This window comes from Semicossyphus pulcher, unplaced genomic scaffold (genome assembly GCF_022749685.1).
Source record: "Semicossyphus pulcher isolate SPU_LCO1_2020_fin unplaced genomic scaffold, fSemPul1.0.p SCAF_8, whole genome shotgun sequence".
NCBI classification, from domain to species: Eukaryota; Metazoa; Chordata; class Actinopteri; order Labriformes; family Labridae; genus Semicossyphus; species Semicossyphus pulcher.
The window spans coordinates 23,999,008-24,019,822 of NW_027211759.1; the positions used below are offsets into that span (position 1 = coordinate 23,999,008).

Consider the following 20,815-nt stretch of genomic DNA (forward strand, 5'->3'; position numbering starts at 1 on the left):
TCAGCTGTAGTCACGTTTGATCAGTGGCTCTGTCTACAAACCATTAATCCATCCACTGTAACGGAATCACACATAATGCTGACGTGGAACAGCTGGAGGCCATCGACTGACCTGATAGAGACCAGCGCTCGTCACTCATGTTGAAAACTCAGCATTAAAAGAGACAAGAGAACACGCAAATTAGTCCAGTTCATTGGAAATCAATGTCCAGCCTTTAGCGTCCCTAGCCTCTGTCGACATGTTGACTTAACTCACCTGACCTGACATGAATAAGACGTGCAAGAAGCTAACTAACTGATCATTCAGTTATAAGGACGTAGTTTTCTTTGGTAACACTTAGCAGTAATGTATTTACTTATCCTGGGGAGCAGTAGGCCTGTAACTGTTTAAACACCTAGCAGCAAGAGAAAATATTTGGAGTTATAATACATGGGTTCAACTAATTGCATCATTCACTGTATAATTTGAACTAGAAAGGGAGAAAGGATGTTAGCTTAGCAGATTAAAGCTCCTGTTACTAATATCTGACTTAATAGCAAAACTTGAGTTAATAAGTGACATATTCATTTATTGTGGCCTTACAAAATGTCAGTTAAGACCTGATAGGATGGTTTGACAGACCTGATTGAGAACTGAACTCCAAGGAACATTTCTTCTTCCTCCATGACTGCTTACTGGCTGATCATGGGGTTACAATGGTGACCATGGAAACGCCCAGGAGTCCCTTAAGCACCCAGAGACGGTTGCTGCGTGGACCTTGAATCCACAAGTGCTAAAATGCTCCCATTACCTCATCCTACACTGGTAAGAAGGAGGGAGGTTTTAGCAAACACAAAAAGTTGGTACATTAAAGAACCTTTTACGTAAGGTACCAGAGGTTAGCATTGCGCTCCTTACACATTATCAGACTTACGAGTGACAGTTAAACAACCACACGAGCTAGAGATAGCCGATTGTCTTTTTGATTCCACACATTCTTCTTCTTTGCCAAAACCTTGCATCTACTTCACCCACAATGCAACCCAGCCCCTGACGGTTCAAAAGGACATTTGCCGGTGTTATGCAAGTAGCAGCTAATGTAGCCTCGAAGTGGCTGCTACTAGTATAATGGCAAATCTCCCTTTAAACTGTCGGGGGCTGGGTTGCAGCTAATGCTGCTACAAACATGCTCATATTTAATTTTCCAACATGTAGAAAATCAGACCTACCTGACTCAAGTGACATCACTTGAGGCTACGCTAGGCTTTATACAACATTTTTCTCATATGCAGTAATACTCTCCAAGACCTGTATGTAGACTTCAATGTGTGTGAAATCAATTCTCCTTTTTGCAGCGAAAAATCATGTCAGAGTGACTTTAAATGTATTATTATCATTGTCAAAAGGCAGACAAAGGGCCTTTAAGTCATATTGTATTTGTATAGTGCCAAAAGTGATCTCAAGACACTTTACAAAAAGAGCAGGTCTAGACCGCACTCTTTTTTTATGTTATTGAGAGACAGACCCAACATAAATACACCATGAGCAGTACTTAGCAACATTTAGCAACAGCGGCAAGGAAAAACATTTAACATTTTAACAGGCAGAAACTTTGAGTAGTTGCTTAAACTTTAACACCTTAAAGGAAACCTTCATAGAATTTAAGCTGCGTTTCCATGGGAGGGACCAGGATCCAAATGAAGTCATTGGGGACATTATTTTACTGTTTTGACTGTCAGGATGCTTTGGGAGTCACTGGCCATCCTTCTCTGGCTAAGCAGCAACTAAAGACTATGCAAAGTTTTTAATACAAGGGAGAATGCAAAGAATCAAGAATCTGGAGCACATAAAAAAAACCCCACAAAGTAAAGAACACATTTCTTCCTTTGGGATTTTTTTTCTCCAAAAAAGATTTTACTTGCTGATCACTTAAAAAAATCTGCTAAATTGCTTGACAAGTGTAACATATTGCAGTAAAAATCAAATCTCTTTTTTCCAGTATTGTTAAGGTTTACTATGTAAGGTTTCCAATATTGATTATTTATGATCATTTACTTTTTTATTAAAGTATTTTTGACACATCACAACTCTAGGAAGTCCAGAGCTATTAACCTTACAAATGAAGTCATGTATAACCTTGTTTTTTAACGAAAGAGGTCTTTTGGCATAAATTGCACCTCGCGTCGTCGTGTCTTGCTAGTGCTAACCACCTCCAAAACCTCGTTTTCTGCTAAACCTGCATCTCCCGATCTTAGCTCAACTGTATCTAGACACAAACCCCGAGTGATGACAATGAAACAACGTTGTTTGTAGCTAGCCAACATATCGTAAACATGTAAAGCTTTCAGAGTCTGTAAAACATTACAACTTTGATTGCTTCTATGCTCTTTGTTACAGTAATGTTAGGCCACTGCATCAGCCTTAAGCGTACCATCTACATCTACATCTACCAACAGCAAATATACAGTACATTTAAGACAATTTATTATATTTAAGACTTTTTAAGGAGCTGCAGGATCCCTGTATATATTTACTTTATTTTGTAGTCCTAAACAAAAGACCTAAAGCTGATGGTGTTGTAAGGTTCAGAGAAACACAAAAGACACGTTTAGAAGTCAGTGTTGGAAAAAAAACATCAATTTTTATTTGAAATGACTGATCTTGTGCCCACTTTGTTTTTCTTTCTTTTTTCATTATTTTTTTTGAAAATCTCTTCCGCCAATGTCCAAGGTAACAATGCTCTTACAAATAAAATCAAAAGGTAAAACTCTTCAAAATAAAATTCATCTCAAAAACAAAAAAGGTACGAGGGGAAAAGAATCCTATGTTTTTGCAGAAGGGGCGAGGGGGGAGGGTTGAAACCAAATAAAGAGAGATGCTACGACCGAGAAATGCCTCCTCCTGGGATGGGATGATACGCTCACGCCCATGAAGTGATGAGCCATGTGCCGCCGCCCATGTACGGAGGAGAGCCAATCACAGTGTAGTGTCCACAAGATCCCATGATGCCTCGCTCTCCCTGGGAGACTAAGGCAGTCAAACACAGTAGGTTACAGTATTCATTGATACCTTTTAGTGGTAGATCGTGAGATGAGACACCAGAAGGAAAGATCTCCATTCTCAAAACATTCAAGTGCGGCTGAGGGATCCGAATCATGGCTGTTTCTCTGTATTTTTATGGTAAATGTCTACGGGCAGAAGAGTCTTATTCTTTGCCACGCACTCGTCTACAACTGGAAACTGCTAAAACACACCAATCATGTCCAACAGAAACTGGAAGGAGAAGATAAAAGTACATTCTAAAGTGGACACACTCACAAAAGTCCCATTTGTTCTAGTGATAAATGGGATTCACAGCATGAAGCACAAGTATAAAGACAGGAGGATGAATTACAGTCCGTCTCAGGACAAGATGTAATGGTTTAGTTTGAGGCTGTAATCCAAACACAGCTGTCTGGCTGGAGATGAAGAGGTGGCTAAATATGTACTTAGCACAGTGACTCAGGCTTACTCGAAGGCAGGCCAACCATCACAAAGGATATTGTTAGAAAATGGAGATCTTTCCCGCCTGGAGGTACAGTGTATCATGACTGACAGCATGCTCTGGTGTCAAACACATGCCTGCAAGAGAAGAGCTTCATTTCAAAAGAAGGTGATCAACTTTTTGAAGTGAAATCCTTCAGTTTTTCACATCCTCATTACATTAAAATTATTCCTCCTGCTCAACAGCTCCGCTGAGATGAAGATGAGTGTGAGATGATGATGCACAGAACAGTAGACAACCAACCATGAGCTGACCGGGGAGAGGAGCGAGGGCAGGAGAGGAGAGAAGGCAGTTTGTGATCTTTAACTTATACACTTGGTTCTAACGCTGCATGTGTGTGTATGATTCTCCTACTTGTTTTCCTGTTCATGGTGGGGAGATAAAAAGGTCAATACAACTCTCATAGCTGTCTTTCCTGTATGAAGCTACAGCCAGCAGCAGGTTAGCTTAGCTTAGCATAAAGACTGAAACAAAAGGAAAACAGCTGTCCTGGCTCTGACACAGAAAGGAATATTTTACCTCCACTAGACTCTATTGGCCAATACTGAGTGCAATTTCTGAGGATCACATAACTTTTAACTGATATAGTGGCTGATATAGGGGATATTTTGGGCAGGACCTTTTCTATGTTGATTGTGCACCAATTTTGCAACATATGCACCAGACAGTGGTGAGAGTCGAAAATTAGGTGCTGTTTTGTTATCTTTGGACGGAGCTAGGCTGCAGTTTCTTTCTGCCATGCTAAGCTAACCAGCTGTTAGGTCCAGGTATAAAGTCACCATAAGGACCCGAAAGTGGTATTGATCTTCTGTTCTATCCCTAGGAAGAAGCAAAAATGCATTTTTTCCCCACAAATATTAAAGTGTTTCTATAGCATTACAGTGATGTCCTTGAGGGCCACTATGGATAGGTACCTGTATTTGTGCAAAACAGTAAGCTTTGTTAAAAATCAAGTGTATGAGCGCCCCAATGCAGATGTTATCACGTCAGTGGTGCACGAGCATCATCTGACTGTCAGGATCTTCGCCATAACACTCAGTACCTGATCTGTTTTTATCTTTTAGCTTACCTTAAATCTGTTGCTGAGAGTACATTAATAAGCTGTTAAACTAATGAAAAGAAATCTACTGGTTAGTATTTGACATCGTTACACTGCTTCTACAAGCTGCTCGTGGCGCACCTCTGTGTATCTGTGAGTTCCTGTGTTCTTGCAAACGAACGAATCGTTTCCCATGAGCTCATGTTCCTAAAGCTCACTTTGAAAGTAAAATGAGTGTGTCCGATTTGTGTCATTCCCTTATGTCAAGCACCCTCCTTGTCCTTCCTCGTCCTCTCCCCCAGAGGTAGCAGCCCTGCCCCAACACTCCCCGCCCCCACTCATCCCACCCAACCCAACCCCACCCTATCCTGACCAGACCCAACCCCCCCCAACCCTTCCAGTGGACCGTAGCACTTCTTTACTCCGTCTGAGCGTCATAATTGGCTCCGCCCGCCTTCTTCAGCTCCTCACGGATGTTGTCTTCATCCAGTTCCCTCGGGTCGTTAAACATGAACTCCTTGGCAAAGTTCTGCAGAAACAAAACACATGAAGGAGTGAAGAGCAACTCAAGCCTGGGGCGTTGTTTCCAAAAGCTCTCTCTCACTTTCACAACGCATAGAGAATGTATCTTGTGCTCAATTAAGAGAGAGCAGTGAATACGCCTCCCATCATTTCTTTTTGAAAGGCCGTCCAATTATCATTAGTAATTTGCGTAAAGTTTACAGAAAATAAAAATGCATTACAAGCTGATTTCTAGTAGACAACTGAGGGGTGGGTTTTTTTTGCACAAAATAAACATATTTATTGATGTTTCAAAGAAGAAGGGCATGACCTCACATGCTGATGTCAGCCTTCTTTAACATGTTGGATTATCTTTAGGCTTTGAAAAAAATCCATCGATTGATTTTTGTTTCCCTTTCATCTCTTCTTCCTTGATGACTAACGTGCCTCTGACTTCTGTTCTAGAATCCTCTCCCTCCATGAAGGATGTTGGCAAGTTAACCTCAGCAATACCGTATTTTACTGAATACTATGTAACAAGGTCACTCACACACACACACACACACACACTCAAAACGTGTAAGTGCAACAGGTTGAACTAGTTTCTTATTTTAGAGAACAGTTTCCTTTCCCAGACAAACCCGACTGACACCTAAGGTATCTAAAAATGCCACGCCAGTTTACATCAACATCCATGGCATTAAAAAAAAGCAGTGACTGAGGAATTTAAAAACTCCCCTCCAGTGAAAATCAAGTGTTTAACTGTGTAAACATCTCCATGTGGTGTTGCATATCATTATGTGCAACCTATGACAACCACTTCGGCGATGTGCGAGCCAGCTGTAACCGTCATCGTAAGCTTTGCAAACTCACTCCTGACTACTAACGTTAACGTTACTACTGCTTACAGCTACATTTCAAACTAGTTTTAGTTGTCACTTAACGATGGCAGAGACGGAGTAGTTGCCTAGTGGGCGGGGCCTATGCAGATTCAGGAATGTTTAATGAGGGAGAAGGAGGAGATGCTTTGGGAGGATTTTTCAAGGTAATTAAATATATTTTACAGAAAAAACATGTCAGACACAATTTATTATTTTAAGTAGAGCATTTTATATGTCTTAAAACATGACTGGAGCTGGTCTTTAAGGTTGCACTATGGAAACCAAGCAACTTTATAATTTGTTTTTGTACTGACAGCAAACACTCAATAACTTTGCTTGATAGAAACATGGTTTTCTAAACAATACAAACTTCTCCAGGCATCTCGAAAAGCAAAACATGTATCTGCATATCTTTGTGAAATAGGTGACTCTAGTGAAAACACAGCAAGCAACAGCCAGAAACATGCTAGTGCTAGTATCCTATCTGAGCTTATTTCTACTTATTATGTACAGAACTGTTAAATCGGCCTTGTTATTATTTTCGTGTGAAAAAAGTGTTAATGACGGGGGGAAAAGCTCTGCAAATGAGCTCGGTAGCAGCTATCAGCTTGATTCATGATAATTTATGTGAAAATGCTGCAATGAAAACCCTGCAGGTGTTTGATAAACATGAGGTAATAAAAGTGATTGACTCATAAAATGTTCTCCTTCCTCCAGAATTTAGCAGCAAATATGCAACAAGTTGCAACACTGGAGTTTGGCAGCAAGAGCCGAGGATGAGCTGTTCTGACCTGCTATCCTGTCAGGTCCAGGAGAATAATGGAGAAACTGCTGGTTTCTGAGGTAACACATTAAAGCAATTTAAGGAGTTTTGGACCATTTGTGGCACTAAAGAGCGATACTATTCTATTTTTTATCTCATGCCCTCCTCACACTCGTATGATGGCACAGAGAAGGAAAGGCATTCAGCATGATTGTAAGGCCTCAAGGATAAATACAGTGAGGTTTGGTAAGAATGTAAACATAACTGTGCTTGTTTACTTCAAGATGCTTTTCTTCATGTTTTTGGCCACTCTCATGGCCATGTCTTACCTGCAAGATGAATGTATATATATGAGAGTTTCCATAAGTGCTGGCTATCAGCTGGACATATAAAAACGTCCAGCCGACTTCTTTTTAGTGTTTCAGTCACTATATTATATAACCATATGAAGGAGTTTTGTCAGGTAGTGAGGGACAGCTGAGCCTGCAGCCCCTGAAACACTGACTTTTAACATGAAACTTATTAGGCGATTTCACTGGTTTTAATCAGCAGGTCCGTTTGTTTTGGAGAGGAAGAGATCTCTGCAGTAATTCTGCACCCATTAAAAACCTTGAACAACTAACACTAAGGGGTCATTTTACGACTAGGTTTGCAAAGTTTGCAACCTGATATGTACTTCCCCATGCATTACTGTGTACACCCCCCCCCCCAGCCCCCCACAGAGATTTGACTAACAAAACGAAAGTGACTCCGGGTGTTCTCAACTGATAAATACACTTGTGACTTATCATATTATATCAGTTTATGTTTTTTTAAAGACCCAGCTGTCACAGTCTAGGTCTAGCTGTTTAATCTAAGGAAGTCCATATTCACTCTCTTTGCCTCTTGCTTGGTGTTCTGCTTGGCAAGCAGGAACCATCATGTCACATTACAATTTTTTAAATTGTGAATATAAAAATATTAATTACTGACGCTTTAACATAGATAAATCCATTAAAACAATTAGCTCGTACTGCTTTATATTTACATCTGTTAACTCTCATTCTCATATACTTCCTTGTTCTATAAACCTTTTAATAAATACTGTATAAATGGATCTTTCTACGCTCGTTTATAAGTCCTGTTCTACCCCCCCTTTTTTCTTCACATCTTCCCCAGGTGAAATGTTTTGTTGTTAGTAAAAACCTATTTGTCTAACTGTATCCAGCTTTGTGTTGCCGTGCTGTCTCTGTAACCACCCAGTGTCCCCAGAGGCATCATTACAGCTTCACTCTATGTAACTCTAATGATGACACCCATTACTTTAATTGCTATTTGCTACCACAGAGTCTCTGACCTGCACGATCTCTTTCACCATCGCCTTGTCGGTGCTGATCTTGGCGCGCTGCAGCCCGCTGATGTTCTCTCCGATCCAGGTGATGAGGGTGAACTTGGCTCGTTTGCTCATGGCGTCTCCCGTCGTGATCCGGACGAAGCCGAACACACGGACGTCATCTGAGGGAGGAGATGAGAGAGACTGAATAAACAGATTGACGGTACACACTTCATCACAGCCTATTAGGCGTAGAGCCCAACAGATATATCAATTATATCGACAAATATTGACCTCATAGACAAACCTGTAACGGCATTTATTTTTCCAATGTGAGCTAATATCAAAACTTTTAACATAACATATAATGCAGAAATCAATGCTTATGATAATTTAGAAATGAAAATAAATAATGTAGTTTGTGCAGCAAAGCGTGCTGATTCCACAGTTAACAACACTCTCAGTACAGTCTGCAGCGCACGGAGCAGAGCGGCACAGCCGAGCACTCAGTGGTCCTCACTAGAAGTGGTTGACAATGTTAAATAATGTTAAATATTTGTTAATAAAGTTATTTGTTTTTAAAAAAAGAAGCATTCTGTGTACCTTTGCAACATCACATATTATATTCATATTCATATTTTCATTATATACAAAAAAACAAAAACAATATGGCCTCCATAATGGTATTTAGGGGTGAGAATCGCAGGGCAACTCATACGATACGTTCTACGTGGCCCACGATAACTATAGCAGTAAATTTCAACTCCCTTATCGGAAGGGGTTTTTACAAGGAGATGCCTACATGAATTTTCCTGTCACATTGAAACAGCAGTAAATCATTGTCTCAGTCTGCTGTAACACCAGGCAGGTATGAAATAAGTGACCTCCTGTCATGTGATGTGAAGTCATGCTCTGTTTCCATCTGCTGATAGAAAAAGGCTTCAGACTGCACCATTAAACACAATAATCTCTTAGTAAAATACATATTTTAATGGGTCATAGCAGATGAAACAGTCAAACAAGTGCAGCAGCTGCATTTCATAACAATCACCCCAGATTCAGCTTCACATATGAGTAATAATGACACACTTTATAAGATATAGGCTAAGTAAGTTAGAAAAAACTTTCAGCCTGAATATTTGTCTTTGTGTTCATCACTTTGTGTTCGAGTCTGGTCGAGTCGCTGATCTCAATTAAAAATATGTAAATAACTAGAATTAACTGTATTTTGTTTTCTGATATGTATCAATCTCACTGCCGATTACACAGCAGGAATACACCTGCAAAGCTTACAAAATAGCACACCCTCAATTATGTGGAGATGGACCGAATATCTCCAGGTGATGAAAATTGTCGGCATAATCTGTCGCCGATCGATGCCAAACAAGACGGGAAACACAACAAGTGTTTTCCATCAACCTTTATCCCAGCTCTTCAATACGTTTCAACATTATTGTTCATAAGAGTCGGCTGTCAGCATTAAAACAATCCAGCCCACAGTTTTCTTCCTGTTTCCAGTCACATCACTGTCAGATGAAGAACTTTAGTCATCAGATGTCTGCAAGTTATCAAAGACAGAAGTTTGAGCTAAAGTTAGCAGCAGCCCACAGCTCCTCCTGACATCCTGAGTCTGCTGAGGAGAATTAAAACTTTTTAAACTGCTTTATTCAGGATTTTTCACCAGGTGTAATTATCTTTACTTGAAACAAAATATTTGTCTGCGTGTGACAGACAGCTCAAAAGGAAAGTGCTGAGGAGGTGCAGAGAATACAAGGTTCTGCTTTTGTTATACCGACTGCTCTGGCAGAGTGCGTGTCTGTGGGTGTGGGTGTGTGCGTGTGCATGCGCATGTGTGTGTGTGCAATGAGGAAATATTCAGGTCAACAAACTAAGTGAGTCAAATGTTTTGTGAGCCCTGCAGTTGTGTCTCAGACCGCCCAGTGACCACGCCAGTTCCTCTCAGGTGGTCTGAATACACACAATCAGCCTGATGATTTATTTTGTCCTCTGACTTGTACAGTTGTACAGAACAATTAAACATTTATAAGCAAGAAATGTTTTAAATTTTACTTCATGGTTTGATGTATAAGTCCTGTTTAATGTCTGTTGATCTGGTAGGAAAAAGATGCAACAGAGAGAACAGAGAGAGGAGATCTCTGTGTTTCCAGATCTGGTGTGTGTTGCAGAGACAGAATCAGGTCTCAAACAAGGTTTATTTTCTCCCGAACTGTCCGTCTGAAATTCCCTTTCAAAGTCACAATGTTTAAGAGATATACAGCTTGGGAAAAATATTTACTTTGGTGACTATGGAATGAAAGAATCTGCCATAATCTGTGCTCAGGGTCTCTTCTCCCCAGACTCATGACCTATCACAAGTCTCCTAAATGGGGCGGGGCACGTTGAAAGCCATGTGACACAGATACAGGAAATTACTCTCTGGGTTAGGGATGCAGGGATACCACTTTTTTTTGGCCCAAGTACATGTACTTACATTTGGGTACTTACCGATACCGAGTACCGATATCAGCAATAATATCATTACAGTTCTCATAATGACTTTTAAAGCATGTTTCATTTTCATCAGATGTTCCTGACTTTCTGACTGTAACTAAGTAAATTCACTGAATGATGCAACTGTTGCTGACATGTTCACACTCAACTCTGTTTTACTTATCAAACAAACATAACACTGCCACACATTTTACTTTCATGTAACATTTCTGAGCGCACCTGAAGGCAGCACTACACAGCACATCCCCCCACCAAAACACGGCAGTGAAGGAGACATGCCCGGACTTGTGTACTGCCCCTATCACGGAGACATCAGTGATCGCTGATCGCTGACTCTTTTTATCATGTGTGCGTCCATGAGTAAGTTAGTTTGCCTTAACGTTTATGCTACACTCTGTTAGCTTCAGTTTGGCTGTGAGTGTGTATGTTAGTGCTGTCTGTGAGGACTGAGCCTTTTCTGAAAAGTGACATTGCTCCTTCTCCGCCTACCTGCTTAACTAACGGGAGGTTAACGTCAAGCCGTAAAGTGGTATTGGGTGCGGTTGTATCGGCATAGTTTTATGAGTACGAGTATGAATACTTGGATACCGCCCGATACCCGATACTGGTATCGGTTTCTGTGCATCCCTACTCTGGGCGCTGTCTCTTTTCTGAGTTGTACATCAAACTATTTAACTCCATCAGATGTAAAGAAAACCACAATATAATTTAACAATAGCTACCAGTGATGTCCACCATCTACCACTGATGTCTAAGTATCACCTGTCATTTAGCATCACTAAGAGTTATGGGTATCAGCAATTTAAAGGGGGGTTATTATGCTCATTTCAAGCTCCATATTTCACTCTGTGATACCTGTGAAGTAGCTTAGCATCATTTACAGTTTAAAAAATTCAAAATGTTTCTCACACTGGTGCTCTGTGCAGACCCTCATACAGCCTTTGCCTGAAACGACTTAGGCAGCTCTGTCCCTTTAATAAACTCCGCCCCTACAAGCCCACTTTAATCTGATTAGCCTGCTCTCCGAAGTCTGCTGAGGCTGCACTTTGTGACATCACAAAGTGGAGCATGTAGAAAAAACAGTGAAACCTGGCGTTCACTGCAGCGTGCAGACTGAGCTGGGAAGCCTGGGGATTACTCCCACATACTTTTACCTACAGACTTCACCCACGTTTAGTCTGGTCATCCAACATTGTAACATTAAATATATGTCTTAAAATGTGAAATAATACCCCCTCTTTAAAGCAACAAGATGGCGGAGAAACTACAGAAGAAGAGCCTACAAAGAACACAAGGATTTGTACTCATCATGTTCTCAATTTGACTATCAGATTTTTCGAGGCATTGCTTACTCAGATTTATCAGTCATGTCAAACAACTGGACTTTGAAGAGAAGGTGAGAAGGTTTATACAGTGAGTCGATAAACATAGTCTGCATATGAACACCTTCACACCTCTTTCTTTCCCTCACCACTCTGTCTAACAAATGCACTCCAGCTGTGTTGTCTGCTCTGTCTGCAGGCCACATGTCATTATGTAACAATAACACGAGCAGATTGTAGTTGGTCTCTGTCTTCCAGATGTTCCTGCCTCTGTGTGACTGACAGACACTCTGTAAACTCTGACAGAGAGCTGCAGGCCAAAACTACCAGCAGGAAGATCCCTGACTTTCTTTATGTATCCTGACTGGGTTAAAAACACAAAATCTGTAAGAAGACGACTGAAGACTGGTGGGAGAACGTGACTCTATGAATATACTGAGCAAAAGTCATTTTTCCTGCATTGACTCTACTGCAATGCACCACTGACGGACAGAAATCCAGCCAAAGAAAAAAAGCCTGTGAACTGAGAGAATGTGAGAGAGAAAACACCATATGTTTACTTTAGTGTTTATCGAGCTGTAGTCTCCGAGCCAAAGCCAAGATAATCTGTTGTATATGTTGTATTTCTCTTCTGTAACATTGTTTGGTTTAAGAGACAGATTAAAAAAAGAACGGTCAAAACTGAAGGCGGAGGCAGAGTAATCCTGAGTTGTAGTAAAGCTCTGAAAACAGAGCATCCTGAGGGGAAAACACCCACATCTCTCAATCTCTCAAACTCCACACCCTCGTGTGTAACGCAGCGTTTCTGTTGATAATTGTACTCCCCAAGAAGAAGGCCAGATAACATCACCAGGGATACTGTGTCAGCCTTGGAAAGCTCCCACTATAGAGCTGCACATAACAAGTAATCTGATCTTCATGAAGAAAATAGGACAATATGTAATAAAAAAAATAGATACTGGCAATGAAAAGTTTAATATTTAACACCTGTATCCTGATAAGTGTTCTAAAAAAAGGTTTGATATAGTTTTATATATTGCAATAATATGTTTTGAAATACTGTACTGATTCTTAAAAGCACTGAATTGATTTGTTATTAATAGTTTACATTATGATAAAGGTTTATCTTGTGTTGTGTTCAAACTGTGGGGATCTAAAACGCTCAGTAGAAAGGTTTATGGGAAGTTGACAAGCATGATTACCCATCAGTTGCTGCCATCCTTGATTCATAATTATACAGGATGACATGTAAATATTACAAGATAGCAGACTATCGCCTCAGCTCCGATCAGCATTGATGGGAACACAAAACCCATATCAACACGCTAATCTCCGCCCCCTTTCCGGCACGATGCTATGCTCCGTCAGTAACTTCTGCGACTCCTCGTCATCTCAGCTACAAATTCAACCCGTTTCTGTCCATGCAGCACTCGAACATCGTTCAAAACTTGTTGGTGCCGAGTTTGATAAACAGACCGAATGAGTAATAGATTCAATAAAGACCTAACCACCTGAGGGTAGCTGATAGGTAGCTTCATCTGATTGCGTCAAACAATCATGATCACTGTTACAATAGGTAACATTTCTTCATGAGAAAGCATGGCTTGTTTATATAAAATAATTTTTCATTGCGTTAAATTCTGACTTTTGCGATGTTTAAGGTGAATGCTCACTGCGATAACGATGGCATTGCAATTTATCGTGCAGCCCCACCAGACATCTAGGCTAATAGATTTATTAAGTCACATTCATCCCCAAGTTTTAAATTGTATTTTAAGTTTAATAAATATAATATTCAATAAGAATATACATTTCATTTTTTAATTCACCTGTAGCAGCAACAGGTGACTTGAGGAAGTGATTGTCTGCTTACAGGGGGTTGCAGGGTGTTGAATTTCCCTCACTGAGCAGGGAGTAATCTACAGGTCATGTGACTGACACAAGAAGACGTTAGCACAAATTGCTAGCTTAAAAACAAAGAACACAGGCCAATGACACAGGCAGAATGAGACCGATCTCATAAAGGGCGAATTATATAGCCTTGCTTACAATATTGCGATATATTCAACCGTAACCCGTATAATGATATGTATTGTATTGCGATGTCTTTGTCAATCAATATTTTTTAGAATTTAACTTACACTTAGATGATAAACTCTGAAAGGATGCTGCAGGTGGCAACAAGCTAATTTAAGTCAAGTAACTGATGAAAGGTCAGCTGATTTTACTAAATTGCATAAGGCTGTTTATAGTGCAACCTATTATCTTTATGCTCTGTTAAAGCGGCTGATAAAGACACTGCTGAGATCAGAGCAGCGGCACATTAACAGGAGCAGCCACTGTAAAGAGTCTTATCACTGCAGCCATAAAGCACATAGATAGTTTCAACACCTCAGTCCCCTTCCCCTGTCTTAACTGTCATTGTCCCTGCTTTAGATGCCAGAGAGGAACAAACACAACCCTCACCCCGACCTGCAGCTCGCCCTCACCCCCACACTTCCTCCCGCTGCCAGATTCTTCCTGGTTTGTCTTCCCTTTAAAGTGGTGCTGACTCTGCAGCCGGCCGGCCGCCCTGCAGAGACGACTGAGCTGAAACTACAACAATGATGAGACAGCAAAAAAAAAAGACTTGTTGGGAGAGACGTTGTTCTGCATAAACTGACTTCATTTCAGCACATCAGAGGTTAGCGGGTGACACAGTATCTTCCTGTGTTTGCTCCCTCAGCCCACGCTCGGCCCCCCTGCGACACCGTCTGACACTAAAGCGGTCTCCTGTGAGAAGAGTCAGGAGGGTTTGATGAGGACTTAACCTAACTGACTGCAAACTTGTTTGTATCTCTGCTGACAGCCGGACCTGAGGATGATGATGCCAGTTAGATGGCAATTAAATTTGACGTGGATCCCCAGAGGATAAATCCTGATGATTGTGTTGCTCCAGATTTTTATATGAAGCGCCTCTCTCAGGTCAAAGCTTCCCTTTGTGACCCTCAGCAACTTAAACTAAAATATAGGTACTTTTACTTATTTCTTCCTATCATCATTGTTCTAATCCGTCCATCTCGAGCTGCAGATGCATCACAGAAACAATGTGATTTAGCTGGAGGAGCTGTTTCTTCATTAGCTGAGCTGTTTATTGTCATGTATCTCTTTGCTCTGCTGTTTCAGAGCAATGAGACCTCTGATTTATTTATTCATCACCTCACGCTCTGATCTGTATTCACCTTCACATGCCCCTTCACACTTTGGGCTACATATTAATAAACCAAAATAGCGAGTCCCTTAAGTCATTAGGATACAGGATGGAGAACCAAATTTTAAGTGCAGTTGAAACAGTTGTCAAAATGAAAACTGCTATCTCATGTTGGCAGCACCACAGGAATAACAAGTAAGATTCATCCTCTGAGAATAACACCAAACCTTATCCATCCAGGAGATGCTGACATACTTCTCTAGTAATAAGTGACAACTGTAACCTGATGGTGGGGCTAGAGGAAGTGGCAGTTTCACTGTTTGTAGCAAGTTCAACTCCAGCGGTATGAACTAAGGATGCACGATATTATCGGCAGATTATGGTGTGAAAATGACATATCAGCATCAGCAGATATGTCATTTTTTTGACAATATTTCCCAACACTTTAATAATGCCTAAATGCTAGAGGATTCCCTAAAAATGCTTGACGCAATGCTACATTATTAGCGCTGCACGAGTGTTCGCACGTACTGCCTCCACCACGCCTCTTCCGTCGAGCGTGAAGAAGGGTGCAAGATGTCTGCGAATGGAGGTTGATTTCATTGTATGTGTTTGTTCTGTGCAATAGGTAAAATTTGCCTTAGTTGTGGCTATTGTCAGGATTGTCTCAGGGAGAGCATCATCCAAGCCTGTCTAAGATGTTTGAATATTACAGTTTCATTTGAAAGAAAATGTTACATACAAATAAATATGGCATTTTGTACATAACCTAAGTTTAAGTAGTTTTCTTATATTGCCCAGTGAATGTGCACATTTTAAAAAGCACTGTTATTTCTGCATCTGTCAGTAGGCCACTACAATAAGAGTAGGCATGATATCAATTCTACTACAGGGGAGACTTCATCAGTTAGGTGGAAAAAACGTGCCTAATACATCGGTATCGAAATCGGCAATTGGCAAAAAGGGTTGGAAGCAAAAACTAATTACTAATAAAAAACTAAACTCTAATATCGTGCATCCCTAGTGTGAACCCAAAATAAACACATTTTGCTCTGACTTGCAATAAACAAGTCAAAAACGTGTGCTTTACCAGGTCTGTCCACAATACGAACCGAGCAAAACTACTTGTTTTATGAATGGGCTTTGGATCGAGCGGTTCTGATGCTCTCTCAGGACATCAGGAGATGCTGTTTGGCCTTTGTGACACAGTGAATTTCTTGCTCGAATTGCATCTTTGAATTGACTTTGTATTAAAACACTCCGCCCCAAACATTCGCCTTGCTTTTGGCCTTAAAACAGCTTCACAGTTAGGTCCAAAAACACAATCAACATAAATGCAGACACGCAGAATGAAAGTGAGATGTTTGACATTGCTACTAAAAAACCTGATTATCATCTTTCCCTAGAGGGACGTTCAAGACTGAATTTCCCATTAGCTGATATATTGGTGACCTAGAATGAATAATTTATGTAACAGACTAAATGAGTAATTGGTTGTTGCATTTTGTCAGCAGATTTCAGATTTAAAAGTCTTGTTGGCAAATAAAACAAGGTATAAGGAACAATGCCCTTGCATGTAATATCTTATTGCAGTATTACAGGTTGTGCACACCATAATTAATCTATTTTTACTTCCTGGTTAGGTTGAAAATCACCACTTGAAAAGGTCCCTCCTCCTCAAACCTCACTAGACGATAAGTCTGCATCAGCTCCTCCTACACTCTGACTTACAACTTCACTGCTAAATAAGGGAAACAAGCCGGCAGACAGGATGATGTCTGATGTGTCATCTCTGAACAAGAACCAATGGCAAAGCCACCGGCTGAAGTGTCGTAAAGCACGGTGATAAATGTGTTATTTCAACACAGGAATGCGAGCTCTGTAATATCAGGAAGAAAGAAAAAGAGCAAAACCCTGAGGCAGCAAGGTTTTAAAGAGAAGAGCAAGCGTCAGAGACAGCCACACCCAACATCTGAGCTGATGCTTTCCTCCAGAGGACACAGAGAGAGGGGAACTTACATCAGATAGCACCATTAGCTGTTTTCGCTCACGAGGAATCATTTACTGAAAGTCCTTACTTCACTTTTTTGCTATTTTTTTAGGGGAACTTTGTTTTACTATGTTTTTTTTTTCTATTCTGACGCATTTCGGCGCTTTCATAGGAGCATTTCTTTTATTTCAAGGGTTTGGCAGGTGAAAAAACTTGCATGAAAGACAACCGGTCGGAGAACAATTACCTGAGTTTAAAATAGACATCCGCACCTTGCCTTTAAGATTTGTGGTTAAAAGTTGGACAGATGTACAAAAGATTGACTTATAATGTGTCGCCTTGTGCTTAAGAGAAACAGGATATTGTAGAACAGGTTATGCAATTCAATGCATACAGTGTTAAGTGCTTTGAGAGTGTAGTTACAGGGCCCAAGGCCAATGGGTGACAGCACACAGAGTCTTAAAAGATTAGTGTCCTGCCAAGCCAAGCTGTGTGTTATATAGGCTGTTACAGGCCACACACATGCAACATAATGTAGAGCAGCCAGCAGCACTGAGAGAAGTTTGACCCACTCATTACATTGCCATTTTTAACATAGTAAATCTACTATTTACCTGTGCACATCCTCTTGAAGTCCTCATAGTCAGCCCCTTGTCCTGCAGGCACGATCGTAGAGTCCTCATATTTGAACGCAGCCCTGGAGGATGCAGAATAAACCGTGCAGTTATTATCACTCCATGCATTATTCAGTCTCATGATCTGTTGATTCACAACAATGGCGTTATGTGCACATCAGACCCATTTTGCAAACTGTAGCAATGCACAGAATTCCAAAGACGCCCATGCAAGGTGCAGCTGCGTGTCAGCCATGTGTAAGTGTCACTACTAAAACGTTATCCTCTCTGAATACAGGACAAAGGAAATTACTTCTGCCCCGCTGGGCCTGATAACTGTGCCGTGTGTGACCGCTGAACAGCCAGAATACAGATCAGCTTGAACAAGGCTCTGTACGCTGCCTGTATTTCACACAACATTGTTAAACACAAGCTGGGATCAGTGTTTCATGGATCCAGACTTAAAAAATTCACAAAGGTCTTAGTGGCTGGTAAACCCCCGATGTGCCACCGCGTAATCAGAGTACGCAGGTCGAACTACTTTCAAATATCTAGAAATTTTATGTTACCCTGCCTAAATGCAAATGTTCACGTGGCACTGAATGCAGCTCATTACATTTTCTTTTTCTTTATAAATCTCCCTTTCATTCGGCTTGTATTGCATGAGCTTAACTGCTCTTATTTAATTAAAATGTTAACTTTTATAAAAGGTCCGTTTCTCATCTTCGCACCCTTCTCCGCCGCAAAGACGGTGCAGTGGGCGTTAACGGGCTATGTGAATTACAATTTAAAATCAGATTACACCGAAATAAGGATTGATTTGAGTGTTATTTTAACGCCGAAGTAAATATTTCAGTATTCAGATTATGTCATGGGTTAGCATGTTATGTACGACTAATTTTCTTTTGCTAAAATGCAAGGTAATATTAAATAGACACATTCTTGAACGGAGTATGAAAGTAAACGTGTCCGCACACTCACCAATTGATGTCAGTGTTATCGTCTCTGACTTGGTTGTAAGCCTCTCTGCAAGCCTCTTTATCGATTTTGGTTGCCATTTTTCGGTTGGACAGAAGTCAAATTCGGCGAAGTCAACGTTGTATCAGTCCAAATCAGGGGGAGCTAGCTACACAGTAATAAAGCAGCTAACTTATACAGTTGGTGGTACAACAGAGAACTATAACTGATAACGTAATACAATAGGCTTCACTCCAAAATCACGACCACCGCACTGGGACAATTGAACCGGTCGGGCTTAAAGGAAACAGACGGTTCTTCTTCTTCTAGCAGCTCCGTTCATTTCCTGTATATCTCCACTTTATGGGCGTTGGTGATGTTAGTCGATCAGGTTGCCAGCAGACAGACAGAGAAGTCCCCCAGACGCTGGATTCACCTTCTCCCTGTGAATGGTCAACGGTAAGAGGGCCGTTGCAAAGGCAGCTACAACATACAACAGCATGTTTCCGGTACAGACTTTCAAAATAATAAAAAGCAGGGAAGCCAATTAGCACTTTTGAAACAATTTGAAATAGCTGCATCTAAAACAGCATTTAGATATTACATTATTTCACTGTGTTGAAGTAACTAGGTTGAATTTAGTATTTAATTAATCAGGCATTGGTTGGTAATTCCAGCGAATTGAAATACTTATCAATTCATATATGAAGTAACTAAATTAACATTCCTTATTGATGATCTTTTTACTGTGAACTAATCATGTGCAGTCATTACTGGATCATTTGTTAATTTGTATTAGTACTCTTATTGTGTAATAGGGTGTAATAGGGTATAGACAGAATAGATTTATGTTGTCGTCTCCAGATGTGGGCCCCTTAAATCTTTGTTAAGTACCAACCTGATGAGAACAACAACCAGTGCTACATCAAATACAATGTTTTTATGTGAACAAAGTACTTCAAATATCCCTTTATAATTATGTTTACATGTTTCATTTTTTAAATATTCTTCTAAATGTGCTGTATATTTGAATTTGTTAGAGGGAAAAAGCAGCTGTTGAGAGACATTTTGTTAAACACAATATCATGAAGTTAATAAACATCCTACAGTGAGCTGACTTCAACCTCTGGAAATTACCAAATCCAAAAATCCTTTCACAAAGTTCCCTTATTAACGCAGCACCATATTAGATCATTTTAGTACTTGCTACTAGCTGCCACCGAATGATTATTTACTTCATAGTTCATAATTATACATTGTTATACAAACAATACTGATAATAAGCAGGCAGATTAGATTCAATTATAAATTGCTATCATATATTATAAAATAAGATCCAATTTATGTTCTGTTTTTACTGTGAAAAGATGTGCAGTTTTGGAGAAATGTTTAAAATATTTACAGGAGAGTGCAATGGTTCTAAGTATGCAGAATACGAAAAATGTTACTTTATAGATCAGGAAATGTCCAAACTATATGAGGTAATTTAAGGTTCAGATCTCAGTTCAAGGAAACAGAAGACAACAGTGAAAGAAGGAAAAGTAAGAAAAAGCCAGCAGCAATGGGGAAATATCTCAAAGAGTAATACTGAACCAATGTCAGCAATAAAGGCTAACAATGACAAAGGAGTAATTGTAGGATGCATTTTATGACGAAACATATACCAAGTATACCTGTCACATCATGTGAGGAATTATTAATGCCTTAAAGTGTAACTATTTACATTTTTACGGCAGAACATGCTGATTATCATTCTTAAAATAAAATTCTTTTTTTTTTTTTTTTTTTTTAGAATTGCAAGTCAGTTTTATTCTGAAGGCAAAGCAATCAATTTCCGGTTATACTTTTGCTTAATTGTTCAACTTCACACAGTTCAACGGGGAGGAATTAAAATCCAGTCATTTTGTTTTAGTAAATTAACAGCAATTTATTTTTATTTACAACATTTTATTTTAAATTAAATGATTCTTAATAAATGAATTACATTAAGTGTTAAAAGAAGCACCCTTAACGCCGTGTAGAACCGTACAGTAGGCTGTCGTTAAAATACCGAAATAACCTGTTTATTGCAACATTATTAAAAATGTAGGCACAACACAAAACTGTCTATTTTACACTTAAGTACAACCCAGGCTATACAAAACACACTAACAATACAGTTTAGTTGCTGCAGGCCAGGGGAGTGTGTGTGTTGGCTACATGTGATGAAGTA

At 40.0% G+C, this 20,815-nt stretch overlaps 1 protein-coding gene across 1 annotated transcript; it reads right to left on the reverse strand.

Annotated features, from left to right (window-relative positions):
* Positions 1-4,953: 4,953 nt before the first annotated feature.
* cotl1 (coactosin-like F-actin binding protein 1) lies at positions 4,954-19,059 on the reverse strand. The gene is made up of 4 exons (XM_069687174.1): positions 18,628-19,059; positions 17,647-17,729; positions 8,044-8,201; positions 4,954-5,091 (listed from the first exon to the last, which is right to left on the reverse strand). The coding sequence occupies exons 1-4, from the start codon at positions 18,702-18,704 to the stop codon at positions 4,981-4,983; spliced, it is 429 nt and encodes a 142-aa protein (XP_069543275.1). The 5' UTR covers positions 18,705-19,059; the 3' UTR covers positions 4,954-4,980.
* Positions 19,060-20,815: the final 1,756 nt, after the last annotated feature.